At 37.1% G+C, this 24893-nt stretch overlaps 2 protein-coding genes across 11 annotated transcripts in view; one reads left to right on the plus strand and one right to left on the minus strand.

Annotated features, from left to right (window-relative positions):
- The window catches only part of LIMD2 (LIM domain containing 2), a 50665-nt gene that overhangs the window by 20076 nt on the left and 5696 nt on the right, over nucleotides 1–24893 (plus strand). For 2 of the 5 annotated variants that reach the window (XM_026679850.2, XM_026679849.2), the window contains exons 4-6: nucleotides 6461–6600; nucleotides 8856–8998; nucleotides 17010–19592. In XM_026679850.2, coding sequence (XP_026535635.1) covers nucleotides 6461–6600; nucleotides 8856–8998; nucleotides 17010–17080 — 354 coding nt within the window. In that variant the 3' untranslated portion in view covers nucleotides 17081–19592. Of the gene's footprint in view, nucleotides 1–6460; nucleotides 6601–8855; nucleotides 10365–17009; nucleotides 19593–24893 lie in introns of those variants that run through there. The other 3 variants (XM_087946435.1, XM_087946434.1, XM_087946433.1) reach the window with 2 other exon arrangements.
- The window catches only part of MAP3K3 (mitogen-activated protein kinase kinase kinase 3), a 55262-nt gene continuing 41064 nt past the window's right edge, over nucleotides 10696–24893 (minus strand). For 2 of the 6 annotated variants that reach the window (XM_026679847.2, XM_087946432.1), the window contains 3 exons: nucleotides 23864–24041; nucleotides 11862–15047; nucleotides 10696–11735 (listed from right to left, as the gene is read on the minus strand). In XM_026679847.2, the coding sequence (XP_026535632.1) occupies nucleotides 14819–15047; nucleotides 23864–24041 (407 nt within the window). In that variant the 3' untranslated portion in view covers nucleotides 10696–11735; nucleotides 11862–14818. Of the gene's footprint in view, nucleotides 11736–11829; nucleotides 15048–23863; nucleotides 24042–24893 lie in introns of all 6 variants that reach the window. The other 4 variants (XM_087946429.1, XM_087946430.1, XM_087946431.1 and 1 more) reach the window with 4 other exon arrangements.

The raw sequence follows: 24893 nt of genomic DNA on the forward strand, positions 1-24893 counted from the left end.
CAATATTCTCTTGTGTGTATAGTTTCCTATAATAGTCTCGTATGATTTCCTTCTTCTCTTTACTAGCATAGCAAACTTGGCCTTGGTCATCTATTAATAGCAATATTTTCCTTGATTCTTTCTCCTTTCTCAATTTATATGCTAACCATCTACCTGGTTTATTTGCATCTTCAAAGTAGTTCTGTTTAGCACCTCTGATTTTCTGTGCTAATTCTTCTTTTTCTATTAGACCCACTTTATGTTTAATTATATCCATTTTTAACTTAATGTCCTTTTTCTGTGGCATTTTCTGTAGCTGTTTTTCAAGTCCTTATACTTATCTTCTAATGCCTTAGAGGCTAGTCTTTTCGTAGTATTTCTTTTCCTTGTATAGTCTATTATCAAGCCTCTAGCGGATGCCTTCATTGTACCCCATACGTTCTGGATTGATGTATCTTCTTTTTTGTTTTCTCTAAAGAAGAAAGCCAGTTCTTTCTCCATTCTCTGTATGAAGTCTTTTTCTTTTAGTATAGTGTTATTTAACGTCCATCTAGATCTTCTTCTTTGTCCTTTCCATTTAATTGTCATTGGTTTGTGATCTGCCCAAGTACTTGTTTCAATATTTGTTTCTTGAATATTAGCTAACAATTCTGTTGACATCCATATCATATCTATTCTGGACCATGATAAATGTCTATTTGAGTAGAAGGTGTATTGTTTAGTTTTAGCATTTCTTTCTCTCCATGTTTAAGTTTATTTCATCTATCATTTTAAAAAAAGATTTAGGGAGAGTCTTTCTGTATTGCTTTGTTTTTTTTTCTGTGCGGTATAGTCCAGTTTATTATCTACAATTCCATTAAAATCTCCCATCATAACTATATTAGCATAGTCCAGTTCAATTATTTTCATATGTAATTTTTTATAAAATTCTTCTTGATTGTCATTCGGGGCATAGATTGCAATCAGGAGTGTTTTCATATTATTGCCCATTATTTCCACCATTAGTATTCTTCCATCGTCATCAGTATAGATCAATTTCGCAGGGATAATATCTTCAATGTATAAAACCACTCCTCTTTTCTTGCATTGTGTCAAAGAAGTAAATATTTTCCCTAATTTTGGCTGTATCAACAATTGTTCATGTTGCTTTTTGATATGTACTTCTTGTAGGCAGATTATATCAAATTTTAATTTCTCAAATTTATGGAAAGTTTTCCTTCTTTTAACAGCTGAGTTAAGTCCATTTATATTAATTGTAATCAGTTTTGTCTCTTCCATGGTTATATTTTGTAGTTAGCAGCTCTCGTAGATCTCGGTTCACGTTGTTCTTTGGCTTCCACCTTTCCACCTACTGCACCTTCTTCTTTTTCAGTTGCCATTTGGCAGTCCTCTTGGAATTCAATTAGTGAGATTTCTTTTTCTGCCTCTTCCTCTTTCCCTCCAAAAAAATTATGTGTAAAATGATTCAGCTTTCTCAATTGAGTCAATTCTATGTCTCTGTTCTTGCCATGTGAACATTAAACCTTCTGGAATCAGCCATCTATAATTCACCTCTTTTTTAAGTAGCATTTTGGTCAGAAATCAGTGTTCTCTTCTCATCTCTCTCACTCTTCTGGGTACTTGTTTCAGGACCACAATCTCCTTGTCTTTATATTTCAATGTTTTCTCTCTTGCAATATTTGCGTTTTAATGGCTTTCTTTGTAAATCTGATGTGAACTTCTCTTGGTAGGCTATTTCTCATTGCATATCTAGTGAAGACTCGATAAACCTCATCTATTCCATCCATCATCTTCTCTTTAGTAATTTCCAAAGCTTCAGCCAAAATTTCTATCATTATCTCAGCTAGGTTTTGTCCCTTTTCTTCCTCTATGTTTTGGAATCTGAGATAAAATTCTGATCTGTCCATCTCCCATCTCAGCATCCCACTTTTATGTTGTTCAACTACAGTTAATCTGCTATCAATATCTCCAATCTTCTTATCTCTTTATTTGTCTTCTTCTTCAATTTTTTGGAATCTCTCATCATACTTCATCATCATTTATTGAATGTTCTCCACCTTTTCATCAGTTTTCCCTTTTCTTTGTTCAATGTTCTCTGTTCTCTTTTCAATATTCTCTGTTCTTATTTGAATATTTTGAATTCCTTGCATAATCATCTGCAGGGTCACTTTTTTCTGTTCTTTTTCTTGCTGTAACATTGTCTGTATTGAACGTTGTCCTCCAGATGGTGAAGAGGAAGAAGTAGAAGTTGAGGAACCAGGGGCTGTTAGTTTCCTACTCATTTCGGACAATTAAAAATCTTCAGGTTCTTCTAGACCTTAATCCACTTGTGAAATAACCAATTGCAATTCCAAATAAAAATAGTAGGAAAAAAGAAACCAAATAGTAGCAATAATAATAATAAAAAAATTTCTTCAGGTTCCTGTATACCTTAATCCAATCGATTGGCTAGATAGCAGTAAAAACTCAAAAATGGAAGAAAAGACGATAAACACACACCAAAAAGAAAAAATTGTTAAATCCTGAAAAAGGCAGAAAAGTAAAAAGTAAAAAACTAAAAAAGAGAAAAGGAAAGTTCTTCAGGTTCTTCAACACCTTAATCCAATTAAGAGGTCTCAGGTATAAAAGGATGCATAAGAAAAAAAAAGAAAGCTACAAAAATAAAAAAAATAAAAAAACCAATATGGAGGGTAAAAAAAAATACAAGGGAGGGAGAGAAAAAAAAGAAAAGAGACTTAAAAACCCTTAAAAAGAAAAGGAAGGAAATCATTAATACTAAAGCTTTTCCTTTAAAATAAAATGCAAACGTAAAAAAATTGACTTCAAAAAACAAAAAGAAAGACAAAAACAAGTTCCAAAAGGCCAAAAATCCAAATAGCTATTACGAAAAGTAAACTAGTAAGGAGGGGGTTTGTTAAAGTAAGAAATAGCGCAGCTTAAAAAAAAAAAAGCGCACACTGCACCTAGTTTGATTATCCAAGGCTTTTGTTAAAATTTATAACTCTCTTCTCCAGAGTCTTATCACCTTTTTTTTCCTGATTAGCTTCAACACCAAACTCCAGCTGTTGATAGAAACCCAGAAGAGCATCTGCAATAATACTCTCCCATGCTCTTCCCTCTATCTTATCAAATAGCAATGTCCTTGAAAAGAAGTCTCAGTTCTTTCTCAGCTTTGTCTGGTCAAGAAAAAGAAATAGAATATTTCCAAGCCTCTAGTTGGCAGTGTTACAAAGTTTCTTTGCTTTCACTTTCCCCCTCCTTTTCCAAACAAAATATAATAAAAATTAATTAAAAAGGGAAAAAGATATTAAAAAAGATGACTAAAAGGAAGTCTCTGGCCTAGAATATTATAAAGTCAAAAAGGAGAGAAAGAATAGGTGAAAGAAAAAAAAAAACAGTCCAGTTTCAAAATATAAAATCAGGTGTAGAAAATCCAGCAATGAAAAAAAAAAAAGATAAAAATATTACTTTGACATTCCTGTTTAAAATCGCCGCTTAATCACTTCTGTCAAAACTTTTACAGATTCTTTCTTTTCCTTCAAATCTTAAAGTAAAGCAAAAGTTCTCACCAAACCGGCACACTTTCTCTTTCCGTTCTCTTCCATTTCGGAGCTGTCCCAACTTCAGCAGCTTTAATGACTGCCTCTTTGCCACTGGCAAAACGAGCTTCTCCTGGATCTACCAGGAACTTTGTGGTATCCCTGGGATCGACAGGATGTGCTCTTTGCATTCACTGTCTCTTTGGGATGGTTTAGATCCGATTGGACTGTCCAGGAGCAAAGATATCGGCAGCGATCTCAGACCTCCAAGATCGCATGCCGTATCGTCGCGACGCCAGCCCCGCCCTCTCATTTTCCTAGTATGTTTTGATAGCGTATTAGTAACCTATGTATGATTTGATTGCTTATAGTAACCTATGACTATCACTAAGTGTTGTACCTTATGATTCTTGATGAATGTGTTTTATTTTTTCTTATGTACACTGAAAGCATATGCCCCAAAGACAAATTCCTTGTGTGTCCAATCACATTTGGCCAATAAAGAATTCTATTCTATTCTATTCTATTCTATTCTATTCTATTCTAGTCTAGTCTAGTCTAGTCTAGTCTATTCTATTAAGTAAACTTTATTAATACTGGCATTTTTGATGTTTTTGGGCAATTGGGGTACTGGAATCTTGGTGGAATCTTGAGTAAATTAAATTATTACAAAATGTTTCAACAGGGGAAAACAATCACAGTTCATAAAGAAATATTATTGATGTTTCAATGTGTTCAGGAAGATATGACAAGGAATCATAGAGAGATGATGGAACTGATGCAGGCTACAGATGTGAGACTAGAAAACCCCCAGCAAATGATAATAAAATATGAACAAAAAAAATCAGAAAATAGAGGAGAAATCAGAAGGAGCTGAGGAAAAAATAGAGATAAATCAAAAATGACACAAGTAGATAAAGATATGGAAGAGATAGTAATAATTCTTAAAATGGAACAGATAGATTACTCTTTAAGAACTCAAAATATAGAAGGGAATGAAGAGAAAGATCTCCCAAAAGTGATTAAAGAATTATGGATGGGTGCTCTAGAGATTCAACAGCAAGAGATGAAGTAGATGAAATACTTAGATTAAATAAGCGTGAAGTAAGAAAATACAAGACCCCAAGGGAAAAACATGAAAGATTTACCAAAAAGTCAATAAGAGTTGAAATTCCCAAAAAAGCAAGAGATGACGGATAGATATAGAATACTTCTTAATATGGTGGCTATTTTATTAAGTTAGAATAAAGATGTAGAAAGTAAAAATTTGGAAAACAGTATTATATATATTGATATATAATAGAGTATATTATAACTATAATATATACACAAATATTAGAAGTTGAAAGATGATGATTATGTATATTTAAACAGTACCATTATTAGTACTGTTTAGTATATCAACCCAAACAATACATTGTTCACTAAGCACTTATGGATGTTAAAGAAAAAAACTATAAATAAAATTACAAAAGAAAAAGAAAATATTTTGAATTGGTAAACAGAACTTGCTCAGATACACAAAAAGCTACTATCCTCTACATATTCTGTGACCACAACTAAGGCCTCAGATAATCTGTCCACCTTGGCTTCAAGAAATCCTACGTGGAAGCCAAGTAGTTCTATTACAAAAGTGTTTCTCAATTTTAGCAATTTTAAGATGTGTGGACTTCAACTGCCACAGTTCCCCAGTCAGCATTCTGGAATGAGACTTCATGCTGTCTGGGAACTCTGAAATACAATATGAAGTCCATACATCTTAAAGAGTCAAGGTTGAGGAATACTGCATTTGGCTCTTGGACATTCAGTTTATTAATGAAATTGTTCTTTCTAGCTTTTTGTTTAATAATAAATTGAAATACTTAAATAAGCACAGATATTAATGAAATAACCAGAGTTTTGCTTGAGTCAAAATACAAGTGAGAAGATTGCTGTTAACTGCAGTTTCTCATTCTAACTCCTCTTTAAGGACAGACAGCACCATGTAAGACATACTGTGTGAATCACTGTTAGTAGGCCATCCTGATCCTAAAAGGCTCAGAATTGATGTGCCTATCAAAACTGAGCAGAACTGTCAAAGGTAATGCCTATCATCTCTTCAGATCACATTCTTGTATCCTACTGTGCAACATATTTGTAGAATATATGAAAACAGCAATAAAATAATTCACCCTCACACAGAAACAAAATTTAAAGCAGAGTTTGTAATCATTCTCTTTATTATTTTTAAACCTCAGTTTTGAAAATTAAAGCTCTCTTTTTAGATGTATTTTAAAATATCTTCCCTAAATGCCAGTTGAATTCAGAATATGGATTTCCATGTGTGTTTTAAAATGAAAAAAAGGTGTAAAAATTATGATTGAGGATTGTGCTTGTGATAAGTCCTTTGCAATGATTTTCCACAACATTTTGGTTTCTACTAAGTAAATATTTGTGGCGCAGTGGTTGGAATGCAGTATTTCAGGCTGACTCTGCCCACTGCCAGGAGTTCGATCTTGAGGTTGACTCAGGTTTCCATCCTCCTGAAGTGAGAGTAAAATGATTGTTGGGGGCAATATGCTGACTCTATAAACCACTCAGAGAGTGCTGTAAAGCATTGCAGAATGGTATATAAGTCCAAGTGCTATTGCTATTATTAAATATTTCCTTCTGAATTCCAGCTTCCTGTACTTTTAGATTTGGAACATTCTCCATAAACTACTTATTTCAGCTATTAAAATACTTAATATTAAACCAGGGTGCCTCTTAAGACTGCTTTTATTTACTATTAGCTGAACATAACTGAAGTTTGGCATACAAGTCAAGTATGCTGTATTCAGACTGCTTTGAAATTGTATCTTCACAATTAAATCACTGGTAATTGTACATTGTTCCTCTTCCCTTGCTGCCTCCTCTCCTGGAACTTACTTTCACCCACATCACCTTTTACTCTTGTCATCCAGTCATTCAGCCTGAAGGCCCAGGTGAAAGAGACATGCAATGCCTGCCAGAAAACTGTCTATCCTATGGAGCGCCTGGTGGCTGATAAATTTGTCTTCCATAACTACTGCTTTTGCTGTAAGCATTGCCACACCAAGCTAAGGTAAGGGAAAAGTGAGAAAGTTTTCTATTTTGCTTTGTGTGAGGGAGCAATGTAAAGGGAATATGTGGGTCAATCTCCTGGTTGTTGACTCTTATCATTCCCAATGGCCACCATTAATTATAATTCCCTCCACCTCATTTAGCAGCCTAATAAAGAACTGGGAATAGATTGTTTTGATATGACATCTCATATTTTTTCCTCAGCCTCTGTACCATGTACTGAATGTTACCCAGACTGTGCAAAATATGGTTGGCTTGAATCAGAGCAGTATTTTTTCCCCTTGAAGGGCAATCATATCAAAGTTCCTTAAGGTCCCAATTTTTCATCTTTAGACACTTTTTAACATTTAAAGCACAGGGAGAAAGGCATTAATGTTTTCTCAGTCTGCTGTTAAAACAAATGAAACAGAAGACTCCACTATAAGAAAAAAAATATCCACTTGCAGAGGATCTCAGCTGATCTTGAAAAAGTTAAGCAGAGTTGGGCATGCTTTGTACCCGAAGGTAAACTGAAGTTGAAAATTATCTCAGAAAAAATAATGGCAAAATAATTCTGTGCTTTGCCAAGAAAATCATTTGGACATTGAGCTTACATCAATCAAGTCTTTACTAAGCTTAGTAGGAATTGTGGAAAAAACAATACTAAATTAGGCTTCTTTCTGCATTCTGACATGGAGAAATATAAGCACTTATGGCATTTAAACATTTAAATGACTTTGCAGCTCTTTTTCCTGAATTATAGTACAATAATTATACTTCCTCTGTGGGGTGAGATCTCATGCTCCTATTAGTACATATGATGATGGCAAAATCTGAAAGATGCTATGTTGCAAATTCTCAGGAAGGGCACAGCAGTAGACTCGTAAGTTTCATTTTTATAGTATAACTGCCATTACCGTATTTGCCGGCGTATAAGACGACTGGGCGTATAAGACGACCCCCCAACATTTCCACTCAAAATATAGAGTTTGTTATATACTCGCCGTATAAGACTACCCCTCTTCCACACACCTTCCACTTTTGCACTTTTTTTTTTTTTTGACGCACTTTTCTGCTTTGGACAATTTTGAAATGAGCTAATCCAATTTTGAACCAAGAATATGCAAATAGCTATGGAGTTTAGAAATGAGTTTTAAAAATATTTTTCATTGCTTACCATTAAGCGTAAAATATGTTGTAAATAAAATGAGAACACAGGAAACGTTCTCTTCTCAATACAGCTGATCTCTCTCTCTCTCTCTCTCTCTCACACACACACACACACCCAAAAACCCGGACACTGAAAAGGCTGCCAAGGAACAGTATATTCAATGCCTTCTCTTTAATCAAGAAACAAGGAATTCCTTAGAATCTTTTTTTTCCCAAGTGGCCCTCTTTAAAAAAAAAAATGGAGGTAACACTTTCATTCAAAAAGTCTTCCAGTATCTGGAGTCACTCAGACATATTGAAGTGAGGCAGGAGAGTAAGTGAAATTTGAAATGATCCAGCTACCGTTTTCTTCCCCTCCCGCTCGAAGGCCATTATCTCCACATCAAAACGAACGAGGGGAGGCAAAGAAGCCAAACACGCTAAAAAGGATCTCTTTATTTTCCTACAAGGTCACACCTACTTTTCCGCATTCAAAGGACAACCTCTCCTCACCACCACCACACACACACACACACCCCAATACCCGCAAACAATGTTCTGGGCATTAATCACCATTGCTACATTAACCTGGTAAATTTATACCCTGCCTCCCCAGTGTTGCTTTGACGGCAGGATTTCACACAGCGGGCGCTCGCTCGCTCTCTTCTCCGCTCTCCCACCGTTCGCACATGTTGGAAGCACCGTAAAACCTGATAACCCACCCGGGGCTCCCCATCCTTAACCTACAGCCGCCCGCATGCAAAACCTGCGTGCAAAAAGAAAAAAAAGAAAAGAAAAGTACGCCGCACGTGAGGATCTTCGAATCCTCTCCTCCCCACACCGCTAAGGAAGGAAGAGGGGAAAGGTTATGCAGCGCGTGGCGAGTGACACCCGCCACACACACACACACACACACACACACACACGCTCCCCCCAGCCTCCTCCCGGCTGCAACTCAAGCTCAAGTGGGAGTCGGAGTCCTCCCGGCGTATAAGACGACCCCCCACTTGGAGGCATGTTTTTCAGGGCAAAAAGTCGTCTTATACGCCGGCAAATACGGTATATTAGTTTTCTTCCATTTTTCAGCCCTTTTGTAGTAAACCCTAACTCATTCTTATTTCTATTCAGCTTGGGTAGTTATGCAGCTCTCCATGGGGAATTCTACTGCAAGCCACATTACCAGCAGCTGTTCAAGAGCAAAGGCAACTATGACGAAGGTTTTGGACGCAAGCAGCACAAGCAACTGTGGCTGCAGAAAGAGGTGGAGAATGGTACAGATACAGCATGACCCATAGCCTATAGTTCCCCACTTTGAGATCTTTGATATGGGGATGAACTGAGCTGATGGAGAGCAGGGGTAATTGCAAGATGGCTAGGAGCAGGAAAGACTAAGTAGGAATGAACCATAGATTTAATGGACTGTGGAAAGAATTAAGCATCCAAAAAACTACAGACATGTTGATAAATGGGAAATTTTGCTTTATTCATGGAAAAGCAGGAATACTAATGCTATAAAGAGGATCAGGCCATACTAGTAATGGAATTAGTTAGGATTGTAGCTAAACAGTTTGACTAGACAAGCTGTAAATGTGATATTTCATACTGTACATCTCCTTAGTCAAAAGTCTATGACTAAACTTTATTCCATATAATATGTTAAAATACAACCCGTCTCCCTTTTAGCAATCAGTATCCTAACAGGTTGACCTGGATGTTGCTTTCCTTACTCTTGAAGTTCAACTAAAAGGAATTTTTCCAACAGGCTTTAACCAATTCTTAGATACTCTTTTTATATCCAGTTTTGAAGATGGAGCATTACCTATTCCCAATATCTGGCCATTTGGATAAACAAATTGTGCAAATAGGCAACATGTTGAATTCTGACTGTGCATTTACTTAGAATCCTGAATGTAGCCTGTTATCTTTTCTTATGGGGAGGCTGTGAGCTTCTGCTGCAGACCCCATACATGTCTAGGGTAAAGTAAAGATGCATATATTCAAGCTTTAGAAATTCCAAACAACGAAATAGAAAATACAACTTTTGGAATTTCAAGGAGGCATATAAAAGACACCCCTGGACATTAAAAGTTGTGGGGTTAGAATTGGTTTTAGCAGTTACAGAAGCATGTATTATTAGTCCAAAACCATGAGGAACTTAAGTCTGAAAGGGGACTGCAGACCTTGCATCCTAGTTCTCATCAGCTATGTTCTATCCATTCAGCCTTAAACTCTGGGGAAGAATTCAGTGTCTATCTTTTATATCTGCCTTTTCAGTGGTACGTGATAAGCTGAAGTACATTTGTGGTGTTTGTGTCCAGAGCTGCACTGTCTTATTTTTGTAATATAGGTTTTCTGAGCTTTTCTTCTTTGATGTCATTTATGAAAGTTTTGAGAGATGAAAATGTGCAACTTCTACTTCAGTTTCCAAAAGATTTCTTGAAACAAGAACAAGAAACATGTTTTGCCTGGGAGAACAATCCAGTCATCATTGTATGCATTAAAAAAACAGGAGTTTAATATCACTGGCTAGAAGAAAAGCTGTGGTCCACACACAATTCATAAAAAGCATGTCAGATGGCATGTTCAGCAGCTTTAAAACATATCTTCCTTAATAAAAGATATAGTGTTTGGTGCCTACATTCGAGAATATACCGAAAAATGTGCTTAGCAGGCTATGAAAGATGATGAGCATCTTTAAAAGTGCTAAGTATACCTTTCTCACATTTAAACAAATCCCACAATTCAAAACCACATAGGAATGCTTCATTTCCCTGGTTGTGGATTTCAAAAAGAACATCTGATGAAATAACTTATTGAGTTTTAAAAAGTGTGAGACAATTTTCACTATCACACTATGATAGTATGGCTATTTTGAGAATTCATAGTATGTTTTTTGCAGAATAGAGCTACTGAGCACTTGGATATTCAAGCAGCCTCCAATAATACAAGATGTAGTAGCACACATAACTAGCTGAAAATTATATTTTATTGTAAATAAAAGTTACACATTGGCCTGGCTTTGCACTGCAAGCCTCAGTTATTATAGAAATTCATAAAAATTAGAAACAGACAAGTACTTCAAGGTCTTCTGTATACTCCAGGTCCAAATGATAAATCACAGAATGTTCTTCAAAGCTGTTTTTTTGAGTTTCATTAAATTATTTGTTCTAGCACTGGCAGTGTTAAAATATACAGAAGGCTGCAAACTTAATTACCCAATCTCAGTAATTTCCTGGGTAAATTTGGTTGAAGTCAGACATACCATCATATTCAAAAATATAAATCCAAAGATTTTATGTGAAGAGGATCTCAGATTAGCTGTGAAATCTTAAAGAAATTTACCTCCAAACAAAGCAATCTATATTTTTTGCCATCTGTGAACCTTCCAAATCATATACTAAAGTAGCCCACATATATGAGGCAATTCAGGAAAGATAATAAGATACATGTCTTAAGGGAATAGCTTCTAGACAAACGGTATTTTAAATGTATGCTGTTTAGCAGAAAAGTGGCTGGTGAAACTGGAGTATACAGAATCGTCGTACCAAGCCTAAACCCATTTTTGTTTCCTTGCTTATAATTACAGTTCTATGAGAGAATTTGCAAATATCCTTTTCCTCTCACTCTCTCATTTGCACTGATGAGCATCAGAAACTTCCAAAAGCAAATCTGCATGATGTATTCCTCAGGAGGCCATAAAGCGTTCACAAGAGAAATTCCTAAGGGGCCTTTTATAAAGCAAAAATAATGAAAGTCTGGAAACAGTTGGCATAAAAGATAAATTACAAAAGAAAAGGGGCATTTTTAAGGCTAAATTTTTTTATGCATTTATCTGGAAGTAAGCACTCCTGAATTATTAGATGTTGTAGAACTCCAGTGAATATTATCTAGAAGGACAAATTTATTGCACTGAGTAGCAGTATATCAATGTTAACATTTCAGATATTGCAAAGGCTGTTTCCTATATCATGGCCTTCTTTCTCAGATTATCAGTATGCTATTTATTCTCTCTCTCTCTCTCTCTCTCTCTCTCTGTGTGTGTATGTATATATATATATATATATATATATATATATATATATATATATATATATATATATACACACACACACACACACACACACACACACACACACACACACACACACACAGAGTTTAAAATAGAAATTTAAATGCAACAGAAATGCAGACATAAAAAAGTTGTGAGACCAATATGTGAAATCTATCTTAAAATGAGGTTACACTAGAACTGTGCAACCTCACTGTTGTGCTGTTACACAACAGTACAGATCACTGTTGTTTTGTGAAGCAATTGCAATAAGCTCGATGAAGACTTTGTGTGTTATATCAACAGTAACACATGAGACTGATGGTCTCTAATATATCTAATTTGTGGCTTTCTATTATTCCAAATTGCCATTTCTATATTGTTATTCTGTTTCACTTACTCCCCCCCCCAAAAAAAAAACATTAGCAAGGAAACAAAAAGGCATTTTGACCTGATACATCTTGTAATAAACAGTAATCAAAAATCTTTGCAAAACCAGCTGCTTTTTTCCCCTTTTTAAAAATTCACAAAGATGTCAATTTCTCCCTCCCCATTCCATAATAATTGCTGTACACATATATAAACATAAACAAGTATGGCATAAATAAAAAGTATGAGACATCATAATTTCTTTACATGAAGTAAAATGCTTAATAAGAAAGTGATATAAATATATTTATAAAAGTGCACTGCTGACCATATGAATAATGCTTTGGCTTATTATGCTTATCCACCCAGTGAGGAGCCAAGGCAACATATCATATTCTCAAAGATGAGGGACCAACTCTATTGCTGGTTATTTGCTGAAATCAAAGGAAATGCCATAACTCAACGTTGTTGTCTTGAAAAAGAATATTTGTGTTTTACAAACCAAGACCTACAGACATGTTGGCAAATGAACTAAAAAAAGGAAATCACGGTAGCATTTTTAGATCCATACAGATACTTATGTAACTTATATAACTTTATTTGTTATAAAGCCATAGACATTCTTAAGCAAATATGACAGAAAATTCGAGCACAACAAGATACTTGGTCTGGCCTTTTGGCACAACTACAAGACTGGAGACGGCAGAAAAGAACTGCTTTTACCTGCATATCAATTGCATTCTGCTTTAAAAGAAGTCCTGCAAATTGACTGAAAGCGCTGCTCCCCCCACTTTCTTTAACATCTGAGGCTGGTAGGTAGGTTGCAATCTTGTTAGAAACAACCACATGCAACTTTGTATAAAGTGACAGATGAGACTGAATCTCAGTTTTGCAGAGGTGCAAACACTTGACAAATGGGTGGCTAGAGCAAGGGTAGATTAATATATATATCTTTGCAAGGTTAACAGCAAACACCTGAAGTATCACAAGTGGCAGAATGCTGTTTGCAAAGCAGAATCCTTTTTAACGCTCCTGGAGTGTACATGATTTGCTACATAATGAATAACGGAGATACTCATAGATCTCATAGAGGTCCTGTCTGAGTGGTTCTAATCCAACATTTTATATAATAAAGGTATGCTGTTGGCAACCAAACATTTGAGAGATCAAGAAGTTTGCTCTCTGATTGTACTCAATTAAATCTGATAGAAGTGCCTCTTAAAGAAAAAAAAACAAAGTTTCTTAGAAAATAATCAAGATTAACAAACTTCAGCTCTGCAGAACTATGGGAAAAGATGGTCTCAAACTTTAGAAGCTATTCTTCTAAAGACCAGAAAAGCATGCAGAAAACCCAGAATGCAGAAAACCCAGAATGTATAAAGACAGATGAGTAATATCACTTCTCCTTGCCCCAATTTTTCCATTACAAGCACCTGGAAAAGGTAGTTCTGTTCAGTATGAACAATCCTGTCTAGGCTTAGCAGTAATACCTTGCTTCTCCTTGAAGACTGATCTTGGCAGCAATGAAATAATCTTTGGTTAGAAACTTTTTTGGGGGGAGGTTATCCCGTGAAAGAGATTTGGATGGATGAAGCTATCGAATGGAGGTATACGAGACTGAATGTTTCACAGTAATTGAGATATTTTCATGTCAATTATAACTGTAGCATAATATCTTAACTGTGTAGAAGGAAATATTTTATCCAACTAACAGCCATCTAAAGGCAGCACATTGATACCATGCTTCCTCACAATAGTCCTCACCACAATCTATTTATTGCATGATATCCTGTGCAATACAATCCATAAAATGGGCACATTCTACAATCTGGATAAATTCTGCAATTAATGTAAAATTCCATATACATTCCTCATTTTATTTACTGACTTTTGACATTCATAGAAGGAGCACCATGCCTTGCTCAGCTCCCTGTTAATTTCAAAAAATTCTTAATATCTCCCATATGAATTCCTAGTCTAATGCAATAATGCCTAGACTGCTTTAAAAAAATAGAAGTTAAAAGTGTCAAGCCCCACAATACTGATTTTTTTTTTTCCTAGACAAAAATTGAGTTAGCCCGTGATCACTACATAGACACAGAACACACAGTTCTGCATTGCACCTTTAGACAACTGCCAGAATGGAACTCGATTTCCTTATTTCATTCAGGGAACCTTTATTCCATCTAGATTCCATTGTACATTTGATCCATGGGAATCTCCTCCCCACTCCCGTTATCCAGAAACATGGATAGAGGGGAGGGCTAAAGAGAAGGAGAAACAACACCCTGCAACCTGAAAAGCTGTCAAAACAGTGGTAATATGAGCCCAATACACATTTTTGTAGCTTTTAGCCATTCTCAAGAGCCCATTTCATCCTTTTTCATTTCCCCAAGTTTCAGAGATGGATCTATAGTCAAATGAAGCATTTGAGATTGTTCCTAGCCACGTGCCAAATACCATGTCACCACATGGGTAGTGACAGAGAAAGCATCAATCCCTCAGAATGAAGATACCAAAATGAAACTGGCTGACTTTTGCATTGCCCTTGTACACGCTATCTTACTAGGCAAACAGAATGTCCATCTGCCAACGTTTTGGAGTGGACTCTCTGATATAGGCCACAACACTTCAGACAACAGTATCATCTAAAAATGGAATCAGAGGCAGTAATTCAGTAGGAGAGCTGGGCAAAATGATGCTGGAGCAACTCTTCAGCTGAAGGTCTCTTCCTGGCTTCCACAAAGATCTGCCTTAAGAAGTCCCGGCAAGGTTCTGATATATGAGTAGGAAGCTGGGGGTTAGTAGGCTGTGTAGCAATCTTGAAAATGGCTGCCATAGCTTCATATTCTGCCCAGGGTGGTTTCTCAGTTAACATTTCCACAACAGTACAGGCAAGGCTCCTGGGAGGAGAAAACACAGGAAAAAGAGTTCAAAGTCACACTTAGTGAAAGGTCCCATTGTAACTCACTATAATCATTATTCCAATACAAAAAGATACTAAAAAGGTATCTCTAGAGTAGCTGGCTTTTTTATTTTCTCATAACGGCATTTAACCCATTACAGACACTTAACAGATAGTTAGGACTCCAGAAAAAAAGAAGTGCAACCAGTTTGCCTTCCACAGAAGACCTGTATATTGTGCGGGTCAGAAGGAGGGCTGATAAAATATCTACAGGACTCTCACATCTTTGATATAAACTGTTTCAGCTTCTCCCCCCCAGCTATAGGGCGTTGCATACCAAAACAACTAGACATAGAGATAGTTTCTTCCCTCATTCTTTATTCTGCTGAACACCTAATTCTCACAGTGCTGTTTAATGTCTAAGTATATTTATCCATGTTGTATGACAGCCGTAGTAGTATTATTCTTCCCAAGCTTTTACTACTCCCTTATTAGTATCATTAATATAATTATTTTTCTGTTGCTTTGCATGTCAATAAAGCTATTCTATTCTTCTATTTTCCTCTCCTCCTCTCCTCTTCTCCCAGTCCTAGTTCTATTTTTATTCTAATTCTAATTCTGTTCTATTATTATTATTGTAGCATGTACAAAAATTAAAGGAAATCTAGTCTTGAAAAATACTGAGATGGGTATAACCATAGTCATGAAATGGCACAGAGGTAGTCAAAATCTGCTCTGCATAATTCCAGAGTAATTTTGATATCTCCACAAATCCGTAGATTGTTTATCTGTAATTATAAATACTTTTGAATATTTTGTGGATTCAGATGCATGTGTTTACTATGATACATCCGCCAGAGGCAGAGAACAAGAAGTAACATCTGATCAGATTTGAGCGGTAATGAAGATCCTGACAAATCAGTACTTGAAGTTATATATATAATGTGAAAGGAATCAGATGAGTGTAATGATATATAGTAATTACTTGGGAGATGGGAAAAGAGATACTGTCTAAGAAATAATCAGGAAAAAACATAGTATAGCCCAGAGTTCCTAAACCTGTTTGCCCAAATGGAGCGTGTATGCCTGCACTTGTGCACGCACGCACTAGCCTGCCACTTCCGTGGTCTGCTTCTGAACGGCTCAAGGCCGGGTGGTGGGCTGCGGCCTGGGGACCCTGGTATAGCCTCATAGCAGTAGCACTTATACCGCTTCACGGTGCTTTACAGCTCTCTCCAAGCGGTTTACAGAGTCGGTACATTGCCCCCAACCATCTGGGTCCTCATTTTACCCACCTCGGAAGAATGGAAGGCTGAGTTAACCTCGAGCCTGGTTAGAACGGAACTGCTGAACTGCAGCCAGCAGCCAGCAGAAGTAGGCTGCATTTCTTCATTCTAACCACTGCACTGCATAAGAGCTGCATAATGAGCCAGGAAAAACTCACAAGGGAACCTATCTAACCAGTCAGGCTGTAAAAAGAATGGCAGATCAGTACCATCAGACTTTTAAGGTCCTAGTGCTGAAGCCTTATAATAAAGTGCATCTAATTCTAATATCTGATTTACTGGGGGTGGGGTGGGGTGGGAGCCTGACATGTAAAGGTCAATCAAGGCCATGAGATTTTGAAGACATTTCATTCAAATTATGAATTAGCAGCAGCATGCAAGAGGTATGGCTACAATTATCTTTATTCACTCCTTGGGTGAGAATGTCTAGCAACATAATGAACCCAATATCACTTCTATAAAAGAAGGCATTGTACGGAACAGAAGTTGAACCTGCCCCAATTTACAAAGAAATCCAGAGTAGAGAAAGAAGTGTAGGCATGTGAAAATGTTGTTTGTAAAAACTGAGTCAACCTGAAGCCAACCATCTGTGTAAAAATGTATCTTAATGCTGAAGATTCTGAGATGACCCAATACCACTGCCACACCTATGATTTATTCTCTTGGGACTACAGGTCTGTGTTGCTTGGAACTGAGGAAAGGAGCAGGTGTTATTTCAAACAACCAAGTTTGGCATCCTTTTTAGTGCTGCAAAATTGAATAGGAATGAAGTCATTCAACATTTTGGAATAGTGATGTAAAATGTTAAGTTCAGATCCTAAAAGCTAAAAATGGATATAAGGCACCGACTTTTTTTTCCTGAACTGTACTATGATTTGACTTGTTATATACTTTACTATTTAAAAAAAAAATCAACTTGCAGAGAAAATCTTCAATAAAGGCCTGAACCTCTGCTGAGATCTTGGAGGATCATAACCAAGAATAAGACTTCAATATGTTATTTCCAGTCAGAGACTTGGGCAGCATCATCTGCATTGTGCTGGGATGTACTGAACTATTTTGGTGTGTTTAGCATAAGTGCTACTCCAATATGAAGGTGGGCGGGATATTTTTGAGCACATTCTTCAATCCTGAAGCATCTACTAAGGAATTGGACAATGATTCATTCTCCTTATTTGGCCAGTAGTAAGCGTAACAGAAGCCACTGAATTTCTTGATTCTCTGAAAACCGAAAAAAGCACTCACTGAATTAATTACAAGGAATTCAGATTGAATGTATCAGTATCCATGTCTATACATCTATATACTGCATTGCCAGTACCTCCAGAAATTAAGTAAGAAAGCACTATTGCTCCATTTTATTACATGAAATTGGGATTGGCTCGCCTCACCTGTGCCAGTAAAATGTGAATTCTGGCTAGCAGGGTCTAGGAGAAGAATCTTTTCTACTGTGGCTCCTGCTCTTTGGAACATGATGCTTCCGGAGGTGAAATCTGATCCCACCCTTTCGACCTTCTAAAAGGACCTGAAAACCTTACTCTGCAAATTGGCCTCAGGCCCCCGATCGGAGTGTGTTATTTTGGAAGCGGTTAATAGATAGAGATAATACTTTTTTCTACCCTGTGTGCATCTTGCTCCCTTTCTTGCCCTCTTTGTTAATTCTAAGTCAATTTTAATGTTAATATTTTAAAAAAACCTTTTAATGTTTTATCTTGCTGCTTTTAGTTTGTTATAAGCTGCCTAGAATTACCTCTAGACAAGATGGATAGCATATACATTTAATAAACAAGCAACGTGTAGGACCTGAGGAAGTAGACAGGACTATGAGTAGACAGACTGCCCCCCCCCCCACTCCCACCCCAGGCCTTTAGATCCATGCCTGTCCTGCCTTGTTAAAGTGGTCCAGAGGTAAGGTGCAGTGTGAGTGGGTTGTGGCAATGATTAATTCTTGAGGGAAGGGATTGTTCTTTTACCTCTTAGAGGCCTTGATTCACCCCTTCTTCAAGAAGCAATTGCTGAACCCTACCATACCAGACAATTTTCATTCAGTACTATCACCTCTATTTTGGGGGAAAGGTAATTGTGCAGCAGAAGACCTTGGAAGAAGTGAATTATCTACATCCCTTTCAGTCATGATTAAGACCTGGGTATGGACAAAAACAGCACTGCTTGCATTTTTGAATGACCTCTAGTTTAGATGGGATGGGGTTCATGTATCCGTGACCTACTTGAAGCCTTAGCAGCTTTTGATACCATTGACCATGGTACCCTTCTGGATCAGTTCAGAAGATTTGGGGTAAACGACATATTGTTGTGCTGATTTGCCTCTTTCCTTCTGGGTTGATTCCAGTTAGTGATGATTGGGAAGGAGAGGACCCTCCTTCAACTTCTGCTTTCTGGAATGGCCCCAAGGTTTGGTATTTTGTCCTATCCCTCATAAACATCTATGTGTGGTTGCTGAGTGAACTCACCCATCCCACTGGGTGAGATATCATCAGTACACATATGATACACAATTCTGTATCTCCACCCTGGCAAATAAAGTGAAGCTGTGAATGGTCTTATCCTAATGTTTGGAGATTGTGAAGATCTGGGTGGTTTGGCAAGAGTGAATGGCTAGATTTTGGGACTCATTGTTTCAATGACTATGCCATCTTTGGTACTGGATTGTGTTACACACATACACAGATCCTATGTGCAACTTGGAGATCTTCCTAGACTCACGATCCCTGATCAATAAACAAGTGGCAGGAGGCCTATGCTGCAGGTACAATCAGCTAAGGACCTACGTTTGGTGGGTCAGAGATATGCCTTCTCTGCTATAGTGCCTGCCTTATGAAACATTATTCCTTTCCAAAATTAGATTGGCTCCATCCATATTATATTCTGAAAGGGTCTCAATACCAGACTATCTGAACAGACCTGAGGCTCCCAGGAACCAGAGACATGCTTAGATGACTCCACTGCTGTACTCACACAATGTTTTTATTCCATCTTTGCCAAGATTTTGTATATCTGGTTATATAATTATTGCTATTTTCTATTTGATTTTTATTCTTTATATCTGTGATTTTGTATGTAGTTTTACCTGTTTGTTGTGCTCCTCTCAGAGTCACCTTCAGTGAGAGGGACAGCTATATGAACTTGTTTATAAATATACTAAATAAATATTTGCTCATCCATGCTAGCACTCATTGTGAAATGTAACCCATAAAAAGTTATTTCAAAATAAATATCTATCCTGAAAGTGTTTAAACTAGGATGCACGTTGGCACCTATTGACTTCTATATTAACTGAAGCCTTAGATAAGCCAGATTTTCATTGTCCCTCACTTTCAGGCCTCAACATTCCCATCTTGCTGTACATTGATGAAGTAATTTATTCATATATCCTAATTAGCCTTAAGAGAACCATAAAAGTTAATAGTCCAATATTGAAGGGAGATTGGACTAGCGGATATTAATTTTATAAAACCAGAAATTATGGCACAATAAAGCCATAGAGATGGATTACTGAAAGAAACGAAATTAACTAGATCCAGAATGTCAAATATTGGGAATAACTTTTCACCATATGAAGATTTGGAAGGCTCTGATCTTTTTTTTTAAAAAAATTATTAAGTAAAGAATACTTGGATGCTCATTGGCTAAACCTCAACAACTAGTAAATTAATAAAATGGCATATTTAAAAATCTTCTCTAAAGGAGGAAAATTAATCTCAGCAATTTTAAATCTTTCAGCAAAACAATTAACCCTATTTTTTAATGGCGTTTACATGCATACAAAAGAAAATCGAGACAATGCAACTAAATGGTATTCTTTCTGCTCCTAGATGTATATCCTAGGCAACTAGACGAGGCAATGGAATGCCTAGAAGAACAGCAAGGTCTTGGAAACAGACACTTATTGGCTCAAGTTCCATTGATTCCTTTCAGGTTTAGTCCTGTTAGTTTTGGCAGATAAACATTTTTGAAAATGGAAAGCCAAAATGATATGACATTGCTATCATATGGGTTTTTGATAGAGTTGTTTACCTCTCCTGGGTATGACTTGGCTAATCAATATCTCCTGCAAAGGGTCAAGGATATGGAACACTAAAATGAAGTAAATAGGATTACCACAGAAAGCTTTGTTTAAAATTTTTACCTGGAACCAATAAACTAATCACACTCACTGTTCCAGAACTATAAGAAACATTATTTATAGCTAGATACAATGTTCTTCCATTTGCATTTTTAAAAGATAAATATTTTAAATTTCCCCTGGACAAGAGAGCTTGCCCATGAGAATTGGGGAAAACTGAAACAATAAACTTCATTTTATTATATTGCCTTTCCTAGAAGTACTTGCATTTAAAATACATTAGCCCTGTACTGCTGGATTTTCCAAGCAGATTAGAAGAAAATTAAACTATTTTGCTACTTTCAGATGTGAAATATCACATAATTCTCAGGATAGTTTACTTGTGTTGTGCTGCTTTGAAAACATGAAACAGACTATTTAACATTTTAGATGGGACAGATTGTCATAGACTATTTAACTGTATTTTACAAAAATTTTGTTTGATCTTAAAACGTAAATAAAGATGTGCATTGAAGATCCTAGAGCAGTGATGGCTAACCTTTTCAGCTTGGTGTGTCAAAAATCGGGAAAAAGTGTAGCCTTCCTCGGGTCGTGTGTCACTTCAAGAAATATCAATTATTTGGTTTATGACGGACTGGGCTGGGGTAATCACACAGGGCTGTGAAACTCGTCTCCCTGGTCTCAGGGCTGCAGGTGCAGGATGTGGGGATCGGAAGGCCACCTTACAGGGCTGTGAACCTCATGTTTCTCCTTTCCTCCTGTAGCGTTCCTGAGGTAATGAAACTGACAAACCTCAGTTTATGGCGGTTAAAACTGGTTCTCTGCTGCAAAGATCTTGCGGCAGTGGTGACACCACGCCTCCACGCAACAAGCAGGGAGCAGGGATTGGAGCAGAGCACAGGCAGCCTCTAAATGTGCAGGTTTTCCCCACACCAACAGGCGTGTCAGTCAAAGTGCCTCAGCGTGTCACGAGTGACACGCCTGTCATAGGTTAGCCATCACTGTCCTAGAGTGTAGCCAAATGAAATGCTGAAGGAAAAGAAACAGGGAAGGTAGAAAAAGACCCTGATAAAAAGTTAAGACTACAGTCAGTAAAATCAAAGGAGGCACAAGAATGGTGTTTGTTACAGAAGCAGAAATAAACAGGACCAGAAGGATCAGAAGTGCTGGTCACAATTAAATGAGCCGAAACTGTTCATATGGCAGACTTCCAGAAAAGTATGAATACAGGCCAGTAATGCAAGCCTTCTTGAAGGAGAAGTTTTATGAATGAAGTATTCTAACACAGATCAATAAAAGTGATTTATCTTCTAACTTACTTTATCTTAAAAAAAAAATAACTTTATAAAGATGCTGTAAACAAATGCTACTCAATAGTACAAATACATACATGAGTGCACATTGTGTTATGAAGCTGTTTTTTTAAATTTATTCTTTGTCTAAAGAACTTCTTTAAACCATGAGAAAAATTATTGCACAGGAAAGACATTCCTAATATATCTTTTATTAAAAGCACACCAACTCTTTTATTAAAAGCACACCAACAATGGATTTCTTCTGTAAAAATATGACCCACAGCACACGACATTGCATAAAGTTGACATTGCATTGCTTTTTGATTAGTGAAATATTAGATCCTTGAATGTTGGTGTTTACTTTAACAAATTAGGACCCATTATGTCCTAATTGCTGACCCAGAAAGCTAATAAAAAGTTAATTACAACTTGTTATGCTGCAGATGCCTTATGATAATGACAAGCTTGCTTGCCATGTTTGATCAGTGAATACAGAAACTGTATTTTGACACATCATAGTTTAACAGGTTATATTGAATTATTTTAAAGCAGCTGTCCCCAATCAATTGAAACCAACAGAAGAAATATAGTACTAGAAAGCTTGCAGGCTTTTGGAATAATAGACTATAAAAAATACAATTTATAATGGGCAACCTGTGATTGCATGCAGTCCTCCTCCTTTTTGGCAACTTTCATTCATGAGATTACCACATTTCTAAATCTTTGCTTTTCTTCTTACGCATGTTACATTTAATAAATCAATTTTATTTATCATCATCAGCTTGATTCCCTGAAACAATTTATTATGGCTGACCCTTCTGTGCCATGATCGTATCACCACCATGCTTCTTACTGCTCCTAAAGACTGATTTATTAAAACATGGCCTGTTCTGCTTTTTTAGTGTGGAATCTTTTGTGCTTGGATACTGAGAGAAAACAAGAAGCAAACATTCCTGTCCATCTCTGCAACTCCATGACACATTTATTATTTAGAGATTTGGAGGACACTAGCCAAGAGTTGTTGTTCCTGCTGTTTTAATATCTCTCTCTTTTTATCTGATAGGGTTATAGGAGATTCTTGTTTCAAAAGTAACCATCCAGAAAAAGTTTCGATAAGATAATATGCTTTAGTGATTTAAAAAACAGTCAAGTTTAAGCTCGACAATTACACAGAAGGTTATAGCAATTCTTATCAGCATCTTCCAAAAATACCGTATATACTCGAGTATAAGTCGACCCGAATATAAGCCGAGGCACCTAATTTTACACAAAAAAACTGGGAAAACTTATTGACTCGAGTATAAGCCGAGGGTGGGAAATGCAGCAGCTACTGGTAAATTTCAAAAATAAAAATAATTAATTTGGGAAACGATCTCACTATCATGAAAGGTTTAACTGATTCACTAACCCAAAAGAAGATGATGATAATGACAGCGGGAGGCAGGAGTCACTCTCTTCCCCTCCCTCGGAGGCCCCCTGAGTCAGGAGTCACTACCGCCGGCGCGCCCCAGTCCCGCCGCCTCGGGAAGGGAAAGGCAAAGCGCTTTTGCCTTTCCCTTCCCGGCTGGGGCTGTTGGGAGTCGCTGCCGCCGGAGCGGCCCCAGTCCCGCCGCCTCGGGAAGGGAAAGGCAAAACGCTTTTTGCCTTTCCCTTCCTGGCTGGGGCTGTTGGGAGTCGCTGCCGCCGGAGGCCGCGACTCCACACCATTTTTTTTCAGAGGGAATCTGACTCGAGTATAAGCCGAGGGGATTTTTTCAGCACAAAAATGGGCTGAAAAACTAGGCTTATACTCGAGTATATACAGTAAGCTGGTTGAGTGCTGACAGAATTAGCCATTGCGAATCCAGAAGGGTGGGGGATACATCAGCATGCGTGGATGATTTCTGAGCTATTACAAAAGAAAGCAAAGTTGTGCAGAAAACAAAAAGCAACATCCAGGAACACAGCACGTTGAAAAGTGTAGGGGGAAAAGAGTAGGGGGGAAAAGGGGGAGAGGGGAACAATAAATTAGCCTGGTGAACTTATTATAGTTCACAGGAAAAAAAGATTAATAAAATGCTAACTGGTTCAGAAATATTGTGGCAGAAAAATTCCTTTTCTAGAAAGGTAATCCTTTACATTAAACAAGCTGCACAAAGCTATTTCTCACCAGATGTCAGCTTTTCTTCCATAGCCCTCTCCACTGATCACTTCCGGACTCATCCAGTAAGGAGTGCCCGTGACAGAGCGGATGCCAGTGCCAGACATGCAGATTGTCTGCAGCCGCTTGCTAGCCCCGAAGTCTCCAAGCTTCACGTTGCCCACAGAATCTCTGAGAATATTGGCTCCTGGGTTGAAGTGGGTGTAGAGACGGAGGAGGAGGAGGAGAAGAAGAAGTAGAAGCTGTTCAAGCATACAACTCTTAAGTATAGATTTATAAACCTTCACAGCTAGAACCTTGTTTAAAATGACTTGAGCTGCTCACAAATTATCATGTCACTGAGCCACCTTGCAATCTTAAATTCTAAAGATGAAGAGTTTTCTTTTTAAAGATACATCCAAACCATCATTTTCTCAGTCCATTACTGCATACTGTGACTCACAGAACATCACACTGCATAACCAATCTTTTTAAATTAGTGGAAATATTTAATCCTTAAATGTTGGTTTTTACTTTAACAAAATGTCTTTCCAAAGGTTTAACTTAGCTAATCATAAAATAGCTGCAGTGACTATTGTAGCCAGTCCCAAAACACTAAAGAAAGCTGATGAGATGTTCTCTACCATATTCTTTAGACCCCTTTCCCTCTTCCACATGCTCCTTGCCAATGCTCCAGCTTGGTTTTGTCCCCCCCCCGCCCCAAGAGTGCAATTGTCAACCACTTTCATTTTCCAACCGTAACTATGTTCCTATCCTCTAAAAAAAAAAATTAAAATGTCAGATGAGTAAAATATATCAAGAGATGTACTTGTTACACTTTAAAGCTGACATTTTTAATAACCCCAAATCTAGTTTGAGATTATAGCATGAAAAATAATGCCTCCTGTAGTTTTCCAAGTGAAAACAATATGTTATGTTATTTCTTGTCCTTTAGACACTATTCACTGCAAAGTATACTTTTAGAAACAAAGAATAGTGACTGTGTAAAGAATGGAGGATTTTGACTAATAAACGTACAAGAGGAAAAGATAAGTTTCAT

Source organism: Notechis scutatus, chromosome Z (assembly GCF_049901735.1).
Source record: "Notechis scutatus isolate UNSWTSFEM ecotype Mainland chromosome Z, rNotScu1.2, whole genome shotgun sequence".
In the NCBI taxonomy this organism is placed as follows: domain Eukaryota; kingdom Metazoa; phylum Chordata; class Lepidosauria; order Squamata; family Elapidae; genus Notechis; species Notechis scutatus.